Genomic DNA, 20,095 nt, shown 5'->3' with positions numbered 1-20,095 from the left:
GAAGGCAGGAGCTGATTGGTGGTCCTGCTGTGACTTCACAGAGGGCCCAGCTATAGTAACTGAACGAGAGAGTAATGTCCAACGACAGAACAATTGACCAATCATATTTTCCCTCTAAATGGGTGGGTTTTATTAACGCAGACTTTATGACAAGTTCCGCCCGCTGTGAAGCTTTTCTTGTTTCCATATAACAACAACTTCCTGTCAACGGCGTGAACTCGCCTTCAAAATAAAAGCATGCCAAATGACACTTAAGACATACAACTGCAACGAAAGTAACAAACACAATGCGATATCCTTTTCAATTTCAAAGAACACAAGTAGGGTTATTTACAGGGGGTGTTTGTGTGGTGTTCATTGATGCGTTTTGCACCCCGGGCCGTTGTTCTCCCACTGAAGTATACGCTGTGACGTAACAATTATTTTTTTTGTTTTTCTTCGAGGGAAGCGGTGGGGTCAAAGGGCCTGAAAAGTCACAGCTAGCCACTGATCGTATCGTAATACTTAGCATATTGTGGCTTAAGTATCGCGATAGTATGGTATCGTGCGGAGCCTGGTGATTCCCTAATGTGAATCTTCTGCCAGCACAAACTCACGAGAACTCCCACACTGTTGCTCGCAGGTCACTTCCCATTTCTATTATCTCTGTGAAGAACAGCCCGTCAAGTTCACCCCGATGCAGAACACATGCAAAAAGGAGACGAATGCATAAATGACCAGCAGCCTGGAGAGTGTTTGAACTGTGAGCCAGAGACGCTGTGATCCTCTGCAGGAGGGCGGAGGCTTTGATGTGCAGAAAAGAAGGTTTAAACATCAATTACTCCCCTGTGTGCACTGTCACACCAGAGCCGCCGTCACTGTGGAGCTTAAAACTCCACTAAAGGCAACGTGCGACAGATTCAAAGGGACATCGACGTGATCAGAGTTCAGTGTGTTAGTTGGAGGGAAGATGAATCTGAAGCCTTTGAAATCATCACCGTTTGATTTAACCGGGCCTCAAAAGGAGATGCCTCTTTTTACCTTCATCCAGATCTACAATGAACAAAATATAAACGCAACACTTTTGTTTTTGCTCCCATTTTTCATGAGATGAACTCAAAGATCTAAAACATTTTCTACGTACACAAAATAACCATTTCTCTCAAATATTGTTCACAAATCTGAAAGAATCTGTGATAGTGAGCACTTCTCCTTTGCCGAGATAATCCATCCCACCTCACAGGTGTGGCATATCAAGATGCTGATTAGACAGCATGATTATTGCACAGGTGTGCCTTAGGCTGGCCACAATAAAAGGCCACTCTGAAACGTGCAGTTTTGCTTTATTGGGGGGGTCTGGGGGGGGGTCCGAAAACCAGTCAGTATCTGGTGTGAGGGTTAGGGTTAGGGTTAGGGTAATGTTGTGAATCGAGTGGCCTGTGTTCGTCGTCCATAACATACGCCTGCCCATACCATAACCCAACCACCACCATGGACCACTCGATTCACAACATTACCCTAACCCTAACCCTAACCCTCACACCAGATACTGACTGGTTTTCGGACCCCCCCAGACCCCCCCAATAAAGCTAAACTGCACGTTTCAGAGTGGCCTTTTATTGTGGCCAGCCTAAGGCACACCTGTGCAATAATCATGCTGTCTAATCATCATCTTGATATGCCACACCTGTGAGGTGGGATGGATTATCTCGGCAAAGGAGAAGTGCTCACTATCACACATTTTTTCAGATTTGTGAACAATATTTGAGAGAAATGGTTATTTTGTGTATTTAGAAAATGTTTTAGATCTTTGAGTTCATCTCATGAAAAATGGGAGCAAAAACAAAAGTGTTTTTTTTGTTCAGTGTATATAGATATATTTGTTCTACCCCGGGTAGGGGTATCTCTGAAACTAAGCCTTTTTTGAGGACTTGCTGCTGGACTAATATAACGACAGCTCAGGACTACTGTTTCTATCTTCATCCATTGAAACACATTTTTATAGCTTGGAAACCAACTATGTCCAGATGTGTTGACCCTCTGCTAGCTGTTGTAAAGTTTCTGATGGCTCCATGTGGAAAGCTTCCCAAAGGCCTCAGAAAGTCAGCATATCATGGTGTGTATATCTGGACTGAGCAGTACCAGCATGTTGACTCAAGAGGACCAGGCTTTCTACCAAAAGGCTTCAGTACACCTCCAACAATCTAGTTTCTTACCTGATCCCAAACCTCAAAGTCTTCCCCTGTCTGCATGTCAATCCCCTCCTATTCTTATAAAACCCCTTCCTCTCTTTAGTAATGCCAAAGGGAGATATATATACAAAGTACCATAAACCCATTAACATGAGGTCAGCAGATGCATGCATTTCTGTCGTCTGCAGCCAGGTTTCTCAGAGCTGTTGGGGTTCAGAGCACCTCAGAAATGTCCAGGAGGTGAACAGGACCCTCTCCAGGGTGTCATTATCTGTTTATTTTCATATTTTGGAATAGTCATCCGTCTGTTTCCTGTTTTACTTTGAAAGGAGTTGACCCTCTGTCTCATGTCTCCTCTCTGATTGTCTGATTGTGTTTCCCCTCTCTTGTGATTTAGTCTTGCCTCCCTTGTGTTCCTTGTTGATTCGTCGTCGGGTTTTGTTCTCATGTCTGGATTCCCCTGGTCTGCCCTCCTGTGTTCCTGGTTTGTTTTTGTTTTGTTTGCTACTTTCCTTTTTGTTCCACCTTGTTTTCTCCTGTCTTTTTATTTATTTTCATCCCCAGCCTCCCTGTTTGGACTGCTTTTGGGTCCGCACACTACCAAACCGTGACCCCCGACCCCCTGCTGTGCTGAGCTTGGTGCTTAATTGAGGGGATTTTACAGATCATTAAGTGGGCAAATATCAACACTGAGCATGTTCTAAATGCATGGTTGGAATGGGTTACAGTGAAACCTAAACTGGTCTTTTCACAGAGTTGCAGAAAGTAATATATACAGCCCCTAAAATATGCGGTTTGATGAACTTGCATATTTTCTACTTTTTAAAGCTGTTTTATTTCTATTTTGAGATGGTTAAATTTAAGAATTGTTAATTTCTACTCTTTTAATTTCTACTTATGTGCAACGCCTTGTTTTTGTATGCTGCTGCAACGCAAACATCCCCAATTTAGGATCAATAAAGTCCATCTTATGTTATTATTTTGGGTTTCAGACACTGTTAAACGATCCAGAAAGCACCGTATCACTCGATACCTTGATCACTAAAACAATATGTCACAGGCTGGTTCTGTTGTTACTGAAGATGAATTCACTTTAAAATGTTAACGCTAGTTTTGTATCTTCTTAAGGTTAGCAGTCACTTATTCTTAATGATTTTCTTTATTTTTTTACACCACGCAGACACCTATTAATCTCCAGAGCATTCATTTCTCCTCCTCTCCCATTTATTTCTCATTCTTTAACATGGAGGCAGCCACGGTGCGGACGTTTAGCCGCAGACTGGATCCTCAGCTTTTCTGTAGGACTAACCATTACAAATGAAACTGGAACACTGTCCTCCTCCTAAGTGCAAAACAACTTCCTGTATCCTAAAGAGAAGTTTATTGTATTCCCTCTGTGTGTGTTCTGTTCGTCAGCGTGACCCAAACATGTCAGGAAGCATCAGAGCAGAACCGAGCAGAAAGACGATCCAAGGTTTCTCCAGCAGGCGACGGGCCAAGTGCCGCGTTCAGCATTCAGCGTTCGGCACACAATAACAAAATTAATATTTGATTTGGACGCTGGCAGCCACTTCCTGTCTCCTGCGACGAGGAACAAAGCAGGATCTCCTGTTTCACAGCTTTAAATAGAAATAGAAGCGCCCTGCAGGACGCACAGAGACTCAGAGACAAACTTATGAAGTTCCTACACATCGGGACAATAAAGTGTTCTCTGGGTGGCTCCACAAAGTCTGGCTAACATCAATGACAGTATGTGCTTGCAGTTATTAAAACACAAGGACAATGTCAGAAACTTTGAGTAAAGACAACTATAATCAACTTATTCAAGCTGACATTGTCTTGCTTTCGTCCCGGCTGACGGGGTCGAGGCGCAGCTTCCATTCTAACTCACTTCACACCAAATTCGTTCAACATTTCTACAAAACAGAATGAGATGATGACAGCTAAAATAATGGTCAACCAATAAGGAACAAGGAGGCGTTAGCTTCTGCTAAAACAATGTTAGTTTAGCGGTATTATCCCGGGGTCTGCTCGGACTTTGTTTTCTGTCTTTTAAGTTATTCTGCATCGTACTCTGTGTACACTTCTCCTGAACCTGTTATTATAGTGAAATAGTTAAAGTGTTGAGAAGGAGGTCTTGACTCTTCAACTGGCCCAGATCTCTTCCAACAGCTGCACACTGCAAGACTAGCCGTCATGTTTTTAGCAGCCTGGTTTGCGATATGATCGAGATATGAGAGCATGTTGCCAAATGATAGAAACCACTTGTTTACTGTAATGAATCCAAAACAATAAGCCAGTGATTTGTTGCTGTTGAAAAGCCGTGCACCTTCAAAATCCTTCGTGCACCCCAAGAATAATAAGAATAAGAATACGGTTACATTTCTCCTGCCATGATTCCATTAAACCTCCATTAGCTCTGAGCTGAGGTTTAGGAGACACATGTGTTCCCAGGTGAGTTCACTGAGCGTCTGTCAGCTGGGGATCAGGTGTAAACTCCATCTGAGTGTCTCTGGGGGGGTGGGGGGGGGACACACAACATGCCCCTAAACGTTTCCATGGAGACAAAGAGAGCGAGTCAATTGTCATTTTACCATATTCTCAGATGTGTTTGTTGATTTGTGAAGCCGTCTGAATCGGCCCTCAGCAAATTCAAAAAGTATAATGAAACATGGCCCACAAATTAAACATATGCTATTGTGCTTCTTACATATATATGTTCAGATATATTCAGTGATGCAAACACAGGTATGGTGAAAAAAGAGAGAACTATTCGAAGCAGAAAAAAAACAGCGTAATATACCATCTGACAAAGACAGATTTTTCTTTCTGGATATTTTACAAATCACTCCCCTTTCAAACTCTATTCTTGTTATTTTTAACAACTTTTTTTTGTTACTGTCATATAGTATTTTATACCTGTTAATAATGGAGTCTCTAATGTCTCATTAATAACTATAATGATCATATCAAGGTGTGCCTTAACCTCACTGAGCTGAGGTTATCTGAGCCTCTCAGGAGAGAGCTCTCTTCCACCTGGTTGTAGAAAAGCTCTTTAAATTCGTTAGCATAGCTAGCTAACCAGATGCTAATAACAACAGATCGCCACTGGGCTTACAACTAAAGACACAGCCACGCAAACACTGCGCCATGTGTACGGCTCCTTATGGGTACTGCAATATTTGAAGAGCTGGAGCGGCGTTCCGGTGCTCTCCGTTACTCCTTTCAGACGAGACATAACCACGTGAAGACCTATGGTGAAGACACGTTACGCTCGTGTTGTGTTCAATGAACCTGTCCTTGGCCAGGAAAAACAGGCACTCGCTTGTTTAATTATTTTGCGATCTAGATTTCTACTTCTTTTTTGAAGTGAGAAGTTGTCCGTCCGTCAGTTGGACGGACGGACTGACGGACCCCCCCCCCCACCCCAAAACGAAAACTCTTCGGTTCTCCACGAATTACACAAGTCACCCAAATCAGCGTTAAAAAAGCGGGAGGCGCCGAAAAGCGACTAATTTGCATCACTGTATATAACACAGTATTCATGTGTTAAGGATACTTTTCAAATGAATCCAGTCACTTAAAGTTGAAAACATGTTCTAACAAATCTTAGTTGATAAGAAAAAAGTCCAATAATTCAGTTCCATAACAAACTTGAAATATACCCTTCATATTTCCTCTTGTTATCTTCAAACTGAGATCGAACTTATAACTGAACTTATGAGGCGATAACCCTCGAGTGAGTGGCCCAGCCCTTCGTATATTTTTCCGTATCTGGCCCTCGGGGGAAAAAAAGGTTGGACACCCCCTGGGCCGTATAAAAACATTTGTAATTGAATGGAGTCATGTGAGGTGATGTTTGGGGTCCTCACCTCATAATGGGCCACCCTCTGGGACTCGGAGATGAGCTGAGCGCTGCACACTTTGCAGTAACTGTCCGTGAAAAGACCGTGATCCACTTCTGTTGACTTCATCTGGAGAGAGAGACGGAGACATGGTTACTGAGCGGGAGGACGACGACGTGGAGACGCTGACAAGTTAGAAAATACAACAGCTTGAACCAAAGTTGTGTTATTTAAAGGTTCATGCTATTTAGGCATATATCATGGGTCTCAGATATCTAAAAACATGGTTATGATGTGTTTCGCTCAAAATACCAAACAGATCATGCATTTTAGACATCCCTCATATCCCTCTGTTTCAGCCCCGTTACTAAACGGCTAATGTAAACACAGACCATATTACTTCCAGAACACGTCTCATTGTTTCTGACGGCAACGTTTCTGATTGGCCCGTGGGTGTAAAGCCCGCCCACATTTTAGTAATGTGGTCATGACGCAGCAAATCTGGATCAGCTCCGTTGCTCCCCCGTTTTTAGAGACATGGAAAAGAGACAGGGTTTGATTTCTTGACACTTTGTGAGTCTCCTGACACACCGGGGACACACCGGGGACACACCGGGGACACACCGGGGACATCATTTTGCATGATAGGAGACCTTTAATAAAGAACTATAGCATTTAACAGAATCAATGTATTTCCAGCTGGAAGGGCAGATAACCTGCACCACTGATGAAGCACAAGGATCTGAACCTGTTACAACAGAACAACTGTATACAGGAAAAAGACAAAGGAAAGGGGAAGGTCTCAGCTATAATTTAGACCCCATTTACACGCAAACGCAAACGCATACTAAATGCAAACGAACCGAATATGATATCAAAAAAGTCTTCCGTTCACACGAGACTGCAGCAGAGGTGGGGAGAGGCGGGGCTATGGCTTCATCGTTATCAGGAAATGATCGTATAGGGCGTACACACAGAGCCGTTTGGCCCCCCAGAGCGTTCCGGTTGCAGATCCATCCACCTTGGGACCCGTTATCGTTTGCGGGGCCTCGTGTGAACGAACGGGCTATACGAAAGAGAAAAGTAGCGGATACAACCGTTTGCCTTCTCGTGTAAACAGCACATTACAAGCTATTGAAAACTTGCGAACATGGTGATTACAAACCTACGATCCATATGATAATTGCCTGGCGACACCCTTCTGTCTGAGAAGATGTAGGAGCTAGGTGTGAATTTAAACAGTTAGACAGGTGCAACATCTGTGAATTCTTCGTTTATGTTCTAAATCCTTCAGCCTTGATTGGATCTCCTTCTAAAACCAAATGAGTTGTGAAAAGTAAAACTGGTATTTAAAGTTTTGTCTTCAACGAGAGGCCATCTGGATTGAGTTCTTGTCTCCGAGGGTCTGCAGGGAGACGAACCAGCCGAGATGTAACATAACAAGTAAACAATAATCTCATCTCGTTTACTCGCATCACTTTTAATGAATATTTCATCACCTTGGCATGCGAGTTCGTGACAGATGCTGAGACACGTCTGGGAGCAGCGAGCTAGAAAAACCTTTCCTCCAAGACTGAGAACCAAATTATATCTGAGCGCGATGAATAAATCACATCCACTGATCCCGCTGAAGGGTTAGCATTCAAATAAATGACTTGTTGTGTGACGCAGAGAGAGAGGATTCAGAAGCCTTTATTTCCTCTTCCACACGCACAGCTGAGCCAGCACCGTTTCCCTTCTCCTAATCCAGGTGGGATTGGGTTAGCGGAGGACAGATGAGGTCACGTTGGAGTCAAATAACTTGTCCTATTCTTTACTGATAAAATGACCGGTGGAAAGAACTTTTACAGTTAATTCTTGAAGACATTTTGTTATTTGTTCTGTTTTGCGTACAAATAATGCTTTCAAATGTTTTCCAGAACAAATGACGTCTTCAACTCTTCACAAACTCTTGAAACGGTCTACAAACACTGATTACTGGAATCTCCGGAAAAAGTTCCTCAAACGGACACATATGAAATTAGAGCAATTTTGGTCGTTTCTGAGATATGGCCAAGCTTAATGAGTTCAGGATGGACAGAGGGACATCCCATAATGTCTCTGGTTAGTAGCAGCGGTATACAAAGAGAGGAGAACATTCACCACTTCTGAATTTGAGTACTTCTAAAAAGTAGTTGAATGGTCGACCAAACAACCAGTAAAAGGGCCAGACGGAGGCTCTTGGAGGCTCTAAAAAAAGTGATCTACAATCTGATTGGACTAAAAACCCCAACCAAGTGCAATTAGCTGCTGATTTCAACTAATTTATTTGACTTACATACACTTCAGTACCGTAGACATGCCAGTGAAAGCAGTTTGGGGTAAAGTATCTCGCCCAAGGACACTTCCTCTGGGGATCGAACCAAGAACTCTCTTAGACCTAATTTAAAATGCAACATGTGGTCATTACCCAACACTCAGCTGAGAATCTCCCGTTCAACCCTTGGTAAAAAGTCACAGATGATACGAGCACTCTGGAAAATGTGGGCGCTCCACCATTTGACTTATTCCACCTTTGGTAAACTTGGAGGTTGTTCAATCAGAACCCACAGTATGTCCACCTTTGGTCTTTCAAAGAACGTCTCATTGGATTAAATCCCCAACCATGTGCATTTAGCTGATGGTTTACCGTATCTCCTTGATTTACATACGCTTCAGTACCGTAGATATTGGGGTTAAGTATCTCGATCAAGGACACTTCCTCTGGGGATCAAACCAAGAACTCTCTGATTGGTAGATACCCTCCCGACATCTTTATCGACATTTCAAATGCAGCAAGTGGTCCTTACCCAACACTCAGTTGAGATTCTCCAGTTCAAAAGTCACAAAAGATACGAGCACTCCACCATTTGAGATAATTCCCCACTAGCTAAACTTGGAAGTTGTTTACTTCAAATCTACAGAATATCCATCTTTGGTCATCTCCAAAGTTGCATTGACCCTCACCACGATGCTAAAATCACAATTTAAGGATTGGTCTACGATGCAGAGTGTCCACTGGTTGTTCTGATAGTCGAAATGTGAAGCTTGAGACAGTAAGTCATAATCTCATAAAAGTTTCATTACAGATAGTGTAGGATACAGATTTGGGAGTTTTCATACAATGACAGATGTAGGGTGGGGGAAATAATGAAAACTAAAGCTTCAATCATTGATATTTTGATATACCGTAATTTTCGGACTATAAGCCGCGCCTTTTTTCCCATTTTTCGACCCTGCGGCTTATATAACGGTGCGGCTAATCTATGGATTTGTACAGCTAACGGCCACTAGGGGACCTCCTAAATCTATGGATTTTACAGGTTACAGTCCACCACCTTTAACTCTATGGGCTCTATGGCCGGTCCGCGCCCCCCACCTTTAAGCGGCGGGCTCCAGCAGGAAAAGCTGGAGTCCGGAAAAGAGTGAGACACGTAGCGCGCAAAAGTAAAAGTGGAACCGAGAGTGGTACGAGAGACAGAACGAGAGCAAGACAGACAGACATTACGAGAGCGAGACAGTTTGTCCCCGTACCACTGGTTGAAAACCACTGCTGTAGATCACTGCCGGTACGTGCGCTGGGAGCGCACCGTTTAAGTTTGAAAGTTGAAAAGTGTGTGTGTCTGAAACGCTATGTGATACAGTACAGTTTACACAGTACATGTTCTGTAGCTACTATTGCACTAAATGCTAACACTTGAATACGTTATGCAAATATGCAACTTGTTTGTTGAAATGTTAATAAATGGGAGCTTCCTCAAACAGCCATCTCTTTCCCGACAATCCCCTCTGTGCACGAACCCTTACATATGGTAATGAAACATTAAAACACCTGCGGCTTATAGTCCAGTGCGGCTTATATATGTACACATCATTCAATTTAGCTGCTGCGGCTTATATTCAGGTGCGCCTTATAGTCCGGAAATTACGGTAGTTAGAAATAAATGTGTGAAAGAAGTGAAAAATCACCAACTGTAGATCTACTCTGCTCTTTGGAGCGTGTCAGTGTCTTTCAGCTCATTGTTTTGGTGGTAGGGTTTGCAACTACACATTTTAAATAATTTCTTCTAAGGAGTCATTATTATTGCCAACCAGCAGGAGAAATATCACCAACTCTGCCATTCCACCGAGCTATAGGGCGCGTGTTAGCGTCTTTCAGCACATCGTTTTGGTTTTAAGCCCTAAAGACTTCACATTTAAACTCACTTCTTGCAGTTGTTGACAGCAGTGTGTGTTTTTGCCAGTCTGATAAACGCACTGTGCTCTAAACGTCTCACAGCAGGGAGTCAGTGTTAGTGACGATCTGGTGAACAGAGTGGAACATTTAGATGATGAAGAGCCGGAGCCATCCTCTTCATGACTAAAACATCAAAGTTTTGTTTACAGCATGCGGCCAAAACATCAATTATTCCCGCTTGAATGATTTTACCTGGAGATTTGTATTAAAGGTCCCATGTCATGGCCATTTCCACTGATCATAATTCCATTGTTGAGGTCTACTAGAATACATTTATATTGTGCAATTTTCCAAACTCACTTTGGTTTCTCAAACAGCATCTCTGTAAACTACGTGTATTCACTGAATTTCACTCTCTGCCTTTAACGGCTCTTTGTAGCTCCAGTAGCTCCAGCCCCCACCCTCCCTGTGAGCACAGTGTGCTCTGATTGGTCGGGGCGTTATGAATCGCGCTGAGCTCCGTGGAGGTGTGGTTTCCTTGTTTAGCGATACACAGCGAAACACAGCCAAACTCACCCTGAGCACACACAAAGTCACAGCCGAAGTAAAAACAATAAGTGTGGCTTGATATTGAGTAAGAGAAAGGTTGATAGACGCTGTGAGAATGGGTCTGCAGAGAGAATGGGTCTGCAGAGAGAATGGGTCTGAGGAGAGAATGGGTCTGCAGAGAGAATGGGTCTGCAGAGAGAACGGGTCTGCAGAGAGAATGGGTCTGAGGAGAGAATGGGTCTGCAGAGAGAATGGGTCTGCAGAGAGAATGGGTCTGCAGAGAGAATCCCAACTGTCTGTTATCAGCCTGCAGCCAGGGAGGACAGATCAGCAGAGCTGCCTGCACTGAGTGTGTGTGTGAGGAAGTCCGTGGATTGGTCAATTTGGACCAATCAACGGGGGCTTAACGTAACGGCTCCACGGATTGGTCCATTTCGTTCCGGGTACGGTTGACATTATGCCTACAGGGTGTACTTTGAGGGTTTGTGACTCTGCAGACCGTTTACATGCATAAAAACCTTCGTAACACACAAGGGGACGGGTGATAACCAGAAAAGCATGACATGGGACCTTTAAATATGTAATGGCAACCCTGTCCTTAAACCACCTCGAACATATTTTGGGTTTTGATATTTCTGTATTTCAGCCGTCACAACAGCATGACCTTCACACAGAGCGGTGCAGTGACGAGTCCTAAAACCAGGAAGTGAGTCAGCATGTCACCACTTCCTGTTCCCTCGAGCCAATGAGATCTCTCCATAGGGTTTTGGAAACTATCTGAACTAAGGTCTGTGGTTGAGACACATTGAAGAGACGGATCACGTTTTGTTCTACATTAAATCATCAGCAGTGACCCCACTGGTGATCTCTGAAGAGTGGACGTGTCTGAGAAACGATGGTTGTTACCAAGTGGCTGAATAGGACTACAGAAGTCGTGGAGGTCGTTGTACGTCATGACGCCGAACACGTAAACACTCCTCTAAGTTAGTTTCTGTTCTGCTTGAGAGCAAGTCCCTGCCTCCTGCAGACTGTTCAAACAAACGCTTCAACTCCTTCCATCTAGAATCTGTGTGTTTGAATATGGATCTGAAGTTGGCGTGACGTTGAAGTCGTGCTGCTGGACTCGGCTGTAGCTCCTTTATAGCATAACGTTAGCATTTAGCTTCTGGACATTAGATTTATGATTAGAACATTATAAAAGTGAGGAGATTATCCAGCTGAACAAAACGTGCATTCATCAAACAGGTTTGTTTTCCACAGATCTTAATTCGAGCTGTTTTCCCAAATCCTCTGGAGAGATCCCATTGGCTCTGAGACGAGGGAACCAGCAGCTTCCTGCAGGGTAAATACGTCATCCCTGCATCGCTCTATATCAGTCTCATCTTGTTACGGACACAGTCTGTCGGTTTCCTGTCTTACTTTGAAAGGTGTACACCACCTGTCTGTCATGTCTGTATGTGTTTCCTGTCTGTGTGTGTTTCCCTCCTGTAATTGTATTTTTAGGGGAATTTCATTTCCATAAAAAGAAATGGGCTGACACCAAACCAAACTTTGTACATTTCTATCAAGAATGTAAACAACATATCAGCACTATTAAAAACATTAGGAATAAGAAGGCAATCAAAACTAATTTGATATATAAGAAATATTTAATCTGAAGTGTCAAAATGTTCCCTTTTTTTCTTTATTTACCTTATATAATGTATTGTTGCTTTTTATATCTGCCCCTGGACTTTGTTGTATGTAGAATGTGTGATGTTCATGTATGATATTGAGTAGATGAATAATACAAAAAATGGATTGTCTGATTGTGTTCACCTGGTGTTTTTTGGGGTTTTGTGGGTTCTTTGTGCGAATTAAGAGGGAAGGAGGGTTGTGCTAGTGGAGCTCGCTCATGAACTGTACTGCTCATTACTCACGAGACGTTTGAAAAATAACAAAATTGCTTTAAGTGAAACATTCGGAAAACATCCGGGGCTTGAGCCCAAGTAGCCATGCACCCCCAGCGCCGTGACTGCTGACTCTGAGTTATGTATAAACAAATGTTCTACTTATTTACACATCCGAAAAGGGGTGGGAAAAAGTTTACACTTATGTAATCCCACCCCTTCCCCAAAAAATGTTTTCTTAAAGAAATACATTTAAAAAAATAAAACAATAAAAATAAACAGATAAATAAACAAACACATGCATAACACAGGTAAATGATATTCAAGAAAAGATCAAATAACAAACCAAATAAATTAAAAAAAATAGAAAATGGACTTTCTTTATTACTTTATTAAATATAACAGAAGACAGACTTTGACCATGAATCATTTATCAGTTTCTTTTAAGAATTTCCTCCGCTCTCCCCTCTTTAGCCTCCTAATCAGCCGAGAGCAGAGCTGATCGTACGGGACAAACAACCGAAAGCTAAGACACTGCCAAGGGTGCACGGATGCTGCAAATGAATGATTAATCGGCCGAAAGAAACATCCGCGGCAGCCTGGGAAAAGCAGGAGCTCTTATCTAAACTTGTATTTCCCTCAGCCCGAGGAGGGGTTCGTTTTCTTTGTCAGCTTTGAATTTGAGGCTGAATTTTCCTCATCTTGCAAAGTGAAATAAACAGAAAGTAAAATAAATGTTGGGGTGAATACCTATAGACGTCTCAATAAGGCGTCATCGTGCTGGAGAAGAAGCATTTAGTTTAGCATTTCAGAAATAAATAAGTCAATACCAGTGAAATTCCACCATTTCTGGTACAATAATTCAAAAAACTGAAAGAGGACTCTTTAAAGTAGAGACACTACATACTGATATACACCTGAACATCAGCAGGAGAGGACTCTTTAAAGTAGAGACACTACACACTGATATACACCTGAACATCAGCAGGAGAGGACTCTTTAAAGTAGAGACACTACATACTGACATACACCTGAACATCAGCAGGAGAGGACTCTTTAAAGTAGAGACACTACACACTGATATACACCTGAACATCAGCAGGAGAGGACTCTTTAAAGTAGAGACACTACATACTGATATACACCTGAACATCAGCAGGAGAGGACTCTTTAAAGTAGAGACACTACATACTGATATACACCTGAACATCAGCAGGAGAGGACTCTTTAAAGTAGAGACACTACACACTGATATACACCTGAACATCAGCAGGAGAGGACTCTTTAAAGTAGAGACACTACATACTGATATACATCTGAACATCAGCAGAAGAGGACTCTTTAAAGTAGAGACACTACATACTGATATACACCTGAACATCAGCAGGAGAGGACTCTTTAAAGTAGAGACACTACATACTGATATACACCTGAACATCAGCAGGAGAGGACTCTTTAAAGTAGAGACACTACATACTGATATACACCTGAACATCAGCAGGAGAGGACTCTTTAAAGTAGAGACACGACATACTGATATACACCTGAACATCAGCAGGAGAGGACTCTTTAAAGTAGAGACACGACATACTGATATACACCTGAACATCAGCAGGAGAGGACTCTTTAAAGTAGAGACACTACATACTGATATACACCTGAACATCAGCAGGAGAGGACTCTTTAAAGTAGAGACACGACATACTGATATACACCTGAACATCAGCAGGAGAGGACTCTTTAAAGTAGAGACACGACATACTGATATACACCTGAACATCAGCAGGAGAGGACTCTTTAAAGTAGAGACACGACATACTGATATACACCTGAACAGGGGCAGAATATGTCCTCTTTAAATGTGCCATTGCTATCAAAGTCATCACAGTGTCCCTAGAGGAGTTGTTTCCTGTGAAGCTGTCCTCAGTGAAAGGGGGACTTTCAGAAAAGGCTATCCGTCGAGCTAACCCGATGAACACCCTCTCTAACAAATTACAACCAACCTTTTCTAGCTTCTGGGCACTCGCTGTGACCTCCCTACCTCCCACTGTTTCCTCAGATTTTTCGAACAGACCCCTTCCCCCCCCCACCAGCCTCTGGCTAACCTCGCAGCCGTTGATTTTCCGTGTCCTCGTCAGAGTCAAAGACAGACGGTAAACAGTTTTGACGAGGTGCGAGACACAAGCTGGCTTTGTGTTAATGATGGCCAATGCGAGGCACTCTGCATTGTTCCCTGTCTGACTTCTACGCCCGTGTTTCCCCTTCGCTGAGGTGGCAGTAGGACTTCTGTAGTAAGCTGTAACTCTGTTAAGAACAGCGGCACTGATCAGATATTGGTGATTGAATTGTGTCGAGGACTCCTTGGTGTGCAACGCTCTGCCTTCCCTTATCTAATTACAGCGGCTGAAAATTAATATTTTTCCCAGCATCTCATTTAGAAAGGAGACAACCTATGGCAATTACAGGGGGAGTATCTGACAGTAAAATCCATTGGCTTAATGAATTGATCGCCAAGGAGAAGGACATTTTAATTTAGTTAGCAGCGGTGGTGCTTTGGATAGCTGCAGTTCACTCAGCAGGACTTTCCCTGTGTCCTTCCTGTACTGCAGAGTAAAGACAAACCCAGGGACAAGGGGGAAGTATGTCAAGCAAAGGTTTCAAAGTTTATTACAGCTTTGTAGATTCACATTCCTCAAAGAAACTGTGCTCTTGATCTGCTCCATGCCATTAACTGGATTTAATTAGCTGATGCATTGGAGTCCTCTAATCCTTGGGTCCACAAAAGGACAAGACAAACACATATAATAAAATACATCAAACAAACTATTTCATGTTTAATGTCGGCCCATCAGTAAGCTTGTCAATGTTTGTTGTTAGTCTGTATTTGAATTTGTTCCAACTGGATTTTGATTTGGCAAACAAGCTGAATAATAAAACACCATTAAAGGATTTCTCTGCTGAAGTTACCTTGAAATGAGCCTGTGCTGCTCATTAGTCCCTGTCACAGCAACAGGATACTGATTTAAATCTCTTTTACAGGACAAGGTTATCACTCCATCGGCTGATCTCCAGGCGTATATCAGTATGTATTGTCTCTACTTTAAAGAGTCCTCTCCTGCTGATGTTCAGGTGTATATCAGTATGTAGTGTCTCTACTTTAAAGAGTCCTCTCCTGCTAATGTTCAGGTGTATATCAGTATGTAGTGTCTCTACTTTAAAGAGTCCTCTCCTGCTGATGTTCAGGTGTATATCAGTATGTAGTGTCTCTACTTTAAAGAGTCCTCTCCTGCTGATGTTCAGGTGTATATCAGTATGTAGTGTCTCTACTTTAAAGAGTCCTCACCTGCTGATGTTCAGGTGTATATCAGTATGTGGTGTCTCTACTTTAAAGAGTCCTCTCCTGCTGATGTTCAGGTGTATATCAGTATGTAGTGTCTCTACTTTAAAGAGTCCTCTCCTCCTGATGTTCAGGTGTATATCAGTATGTAGTCTCTCTACTTTAAAGAGTCCTCTCATGCTGATGTTCAGGTGTATATCAGTATGTAGTGTCTCTACTTTAAAGAGTCCTCTCCTGCTGATGTTCAGGTGTATATCAGTATGTAGTGTCTCTACTTTAAAGAGTCCTCTCCTGCTGATGTTCAGGTGTATATCAGTATGTAGTGTCTCTACTTTAAAGAGTCCTCTCCTGCTGATGTTCAGGTGTATATCAGTATGTAGTGTCTCTACTTTAAAGAGTCCTCTCCTGCTGATGTTCAGGTGTATATCAGAATGTAGTGTCTCTACTTTAAAGAGTCCTCTCCTGCTGATGTTCAGGTGTATATCAGTATGTATTGTCTCTACTTTAAAGAGTCCTCTCCTGCTGATGTTCAGGTGTATATCAGTATGTAGTGTCTCTACTTTAAAGAGTCCTCTCCTGCTGATGTTCAGGTGTATATCAGTATGTAGTGTCTCTACTTTAAAGAGTCCTCTCCTGCTGATGTTCAGGTGTATATCAGTATGTAGTGTCTCTACTTTAAAGAGTCCTCTCCTGCTGATGTTCAGGTGTTTATCAGTATGTAGTGTCTCTACTTTAAAGAGTCCTCTCCTGCTGATGTCCAGGTGTATCTCACTATGTAGTGTCTTTTTCCTTCATAAAATCACATATGAAGGATCTTGGTGTCAAATCATACATTTTTGACCAAGAAGAAATCAAATTCAGACGTCAGGAATTAATCAGAAGCTTCTTTTTATCATGTCTTTACCATCAAATCTGAATAAGTTGTCAATGGACCACTGGGTAGCCTGATATGCACGGTGGTGGAGGTGTCGGAGGTATTTAGGGGTGAAGCAGTGCAGTAGTCGAGGCAGTACTGCTGACATCATGGTGTTCAGTCTCTGCTAACTAATTCTGCTGACAGAGAAGACCAATATTAGTACTAATGTGGTTCAAAATGCTTCTAATAAGCCCCACATTTTTACATGTTGTGTTTAAAATGACACATAAAAGCTCTTACGTTTTTACATTTGACTTCCCCATATTCAAAAACATATAATCCAACACCAAAATCAAACAAATGTATCAAAATGATGTTGTAAAATATCGTTTTTAATCAGCTGGCAATGGTGGCCATCGTGGAAAATGGTTGAAATTCTTAAAAATTCAAATGGCTAATGAGCTTTTCTAAATGAATGGCCCCAGAGGGATGGACATGGACATGTTTGTGCTTGTATCCACCTGTGATAGATTGTGACCTGCAGCACAGACGATGAAAGTCTGCAGTAAACTATGACTAACCCTTGGTACAGCTAGACTGTAATCTTCCTCAGCAGGGAGGTGACCAAGGCCCTAAACTACAAATGCAACCCTTCCTTGTAAAAAAGATAAAACAAAACATTAAATCCGGTCTGGAAAAGGTCAGGATTTGCCAGGAAATGTGGGACGTTTTGGACGAGTTTGAGATCTAAGTGGCAACCATAACCGTGGATACTACATTCAACAGTGAGGTGGCAATAAAAAAGCTGCACATCGTTAAACTAGGCTGCTTCACACACACACTGAATTTTGAGGCTCATATGCTTATCGCTTAGAAGATGAATTGTGTTATGTTGTATTATTCTAATTAGATATCTACATTTGTTATCGAGTGTCGACGGTATTAAGCGGTCAGTTGAAGCAAAAAAACGGTGTTTCACGGACACATTACTGGCAGCAGAAACAGAACAGGTGTTCATTCATTACGGATGTTAATTAATTTAGTCTCTTAACGATGAAATCTCCTGCATCATGTCCTGTGTTACTCTGTTGTTCGGTCTAATTGCTTTTTACACTCTCAGCTGACAGGACATGGTGATGGTGAGAGGGACAGCCAGATGAAGAGAGGAGAAAGAGACTCTAATCTATCTGAGACAAACACTTTAGAAATGACCAGTATTTTCTTCCTTTAAATGCAAGAAGGATGTGAGATAACAGCATGGGGAAGAAGTGACCCTGCTACTTCCTTGCTCAAAGCTCTGTTGGGATTTGAATAGAAACAAATAAGTGTTTCTTTATGAAGATGTCAACGTCTGGTTTAATTTCATTAGGAATATAGAACGGATTGATGATCTTGTGGTATGCGGGGTTTCCCACACATAGACTTTACCTGGTATATTAACGTCCGCAAGCACGACGCCAACTGCGATCGACTAACTACCCCTCCTGTACCTGTTCGCTCGCGTGAAGGACCTGCTTTATGCGCTCCGAAGTAACTCCGCTACGAAGCTCCGGCGAACAGTTCATGAGCGTGCTCCACCAGCAGCACCCCCCCCCCCCCCCCCGTTCTCGGCTACCACCACAAGTATATTTCAGATCTGTGGGAAACTGTGGTATGCCTAATTTATATATATGGACTGTATTTGGCAAAGGTAGCTGGTTATTGTGTTGCATGTCAAAAGTGTACTACTTTAAATATATATACGTTTTGTTACGATGATGGTAAATGGGCTGTACTTATACATCTCTTTATCAGGTCTCTTCGACCCCTCAAAGCTCTTTAAATACTGTAGAATCTGTTTCATATAATCATGTGTTTAAGCCAGACTAGTAGTGAGTCCAATTAGTTTCCCAAAGGAGGCATACCTATTTCTGTGGCCAACAGTTGTCTACATTGGCATGCAAGTTATCAGCAGATAAAAAGGAACCTAGAATTATTTAAAGACAGAGGAGACAGAGGTCAGTAGGGATGGGTACCGAGAACCGGTACTAAGTCAATACCGGTACCTGATTGGACGGTATCGGTATACCGTTAAGCCGCTGGACAAACGGTGCTGCTATCGGTATATCTGTTAAGTCTACTTCCTTAGTTTAACTTTAAACCTGGTTGGCTGATTGGCCACTGTAAATGCCACTCCTCATCTCTCTCAACAGCGCTCTTATTAGTCTGATATGATATGATGAATTGACGAAAGTCTTTCTCTGGTCTGCATCCCCTTAACAATTGTATGTTTTGAGCTGTACTGTACTGTACCCAATATACAAGCTGTTCATTCAGGAAATGAAGCAGTTGCTGGTTCGGACGTCACATGCTACGTGATTTGAAGCAGTTGCTGCTTCGGACGTCACATGCTACGTGATTTGAAGCAGTTGCTGCTTCGGACGTCACATGTCACGTGATTTGAAGCAAGCTTCGAAGCACTGCTTCTATGGAATAGGAAGTCCAGGGTTGAAGCTCCGTTCGAAGCTTCAGTGTCAAACTGCCATCACTACATTACACTATCGACTGCTTTGGTGCAAGGTAATGTGTCTCTTAGTGCTTGTTGTGTTCAGGCCTCATTTTAGCCTAATTCATTGTGTATTGGTGCTTTTTAAACTGCCTCAGTGAGCTCTCTAGCCGCGACGTTCCTGTGTTTTCTGACCTATTTTACCTGGACCTAAATCTTGCCTGGAAACCGTTACCTGTTCACGGACTTGATTCCCATGAAATAAACACTGATGTCAAATGTTTTTGAGTCTAGCTAAGTCCTTTGTCCTTTCTGACTGTCATGCATCACTGACTCCCATAAAACGAAGTCTGCAATGAAACTTGTACAGACTTAATTTTCACTTCATCACTTTCCCTGTTTATTTCACACAAGATAAGCAGCAGCAACCCGGCAGTTATATGACAAAACTTAGACAAGCGCTGCACGGTAAACAGCCACATTACACCTGAAATATCACTAGGAAAGTAACTGCAGAGAGAACATGCTTGATGGGGGTATAACTGATCAGAAGAGACATTTAAAATGAACATCCCGCTGATGTCAGGTCATCCTAAAGCCCCATTTTGTCATTACTGAATTTGGGAGGTCTTATATAATTCATGACAAAGAGACTTTAATTCCAGCAGTATTAAACAGCTCTATCAATTATACAGCAGCTGAGATGGAGCTCTCGCTTTAGACTGAGAGGAAGTAGGTGTCCCTACGGTGTTTGAAAACGCAAACCAG

At 42.4% G+C, this 20,095-nt stretch overlaps 1 protein-coding gene across 1 annotated transcript in view; it reads right to left on the bottom strand.

Moving 5' to 3' along the window:
- Positions 1-20,095, bottom strand: part of LOC307043329 (zinc finger matrin-type protein 4-like) — a 179,387-nt gene that overhangs the window by 127,078 nt on the left and 32,214 nt on the right. Inside the window, exon 2 of the mRNA XM_079687709.1 lies at positions 6,044-6,145. Coding sequence (XP_079543835.1) covers positions 6,044-6,145 — 102 coding nt within the window. The remainder of the gene's footprint in view (positions 1-6,043; positions 6,146-20,095) is intronic.

This window comes from Notothenia rossii (assembly GCF_949606895.1).
Source record: "Notothenia rossii genome assembly, chromosome: 6".
Classification (NCBI taxonomy): Eukaryota; Metazoa; Chordata; class Actinopteri; order Perciformes; family Nototheniidae; genus Notothenia; species Notothenia rossii.
Note: the sequence above shows the minus strand (reverse complement) of the source record. Positions and strands in the feature narration are given on the sequence as shown.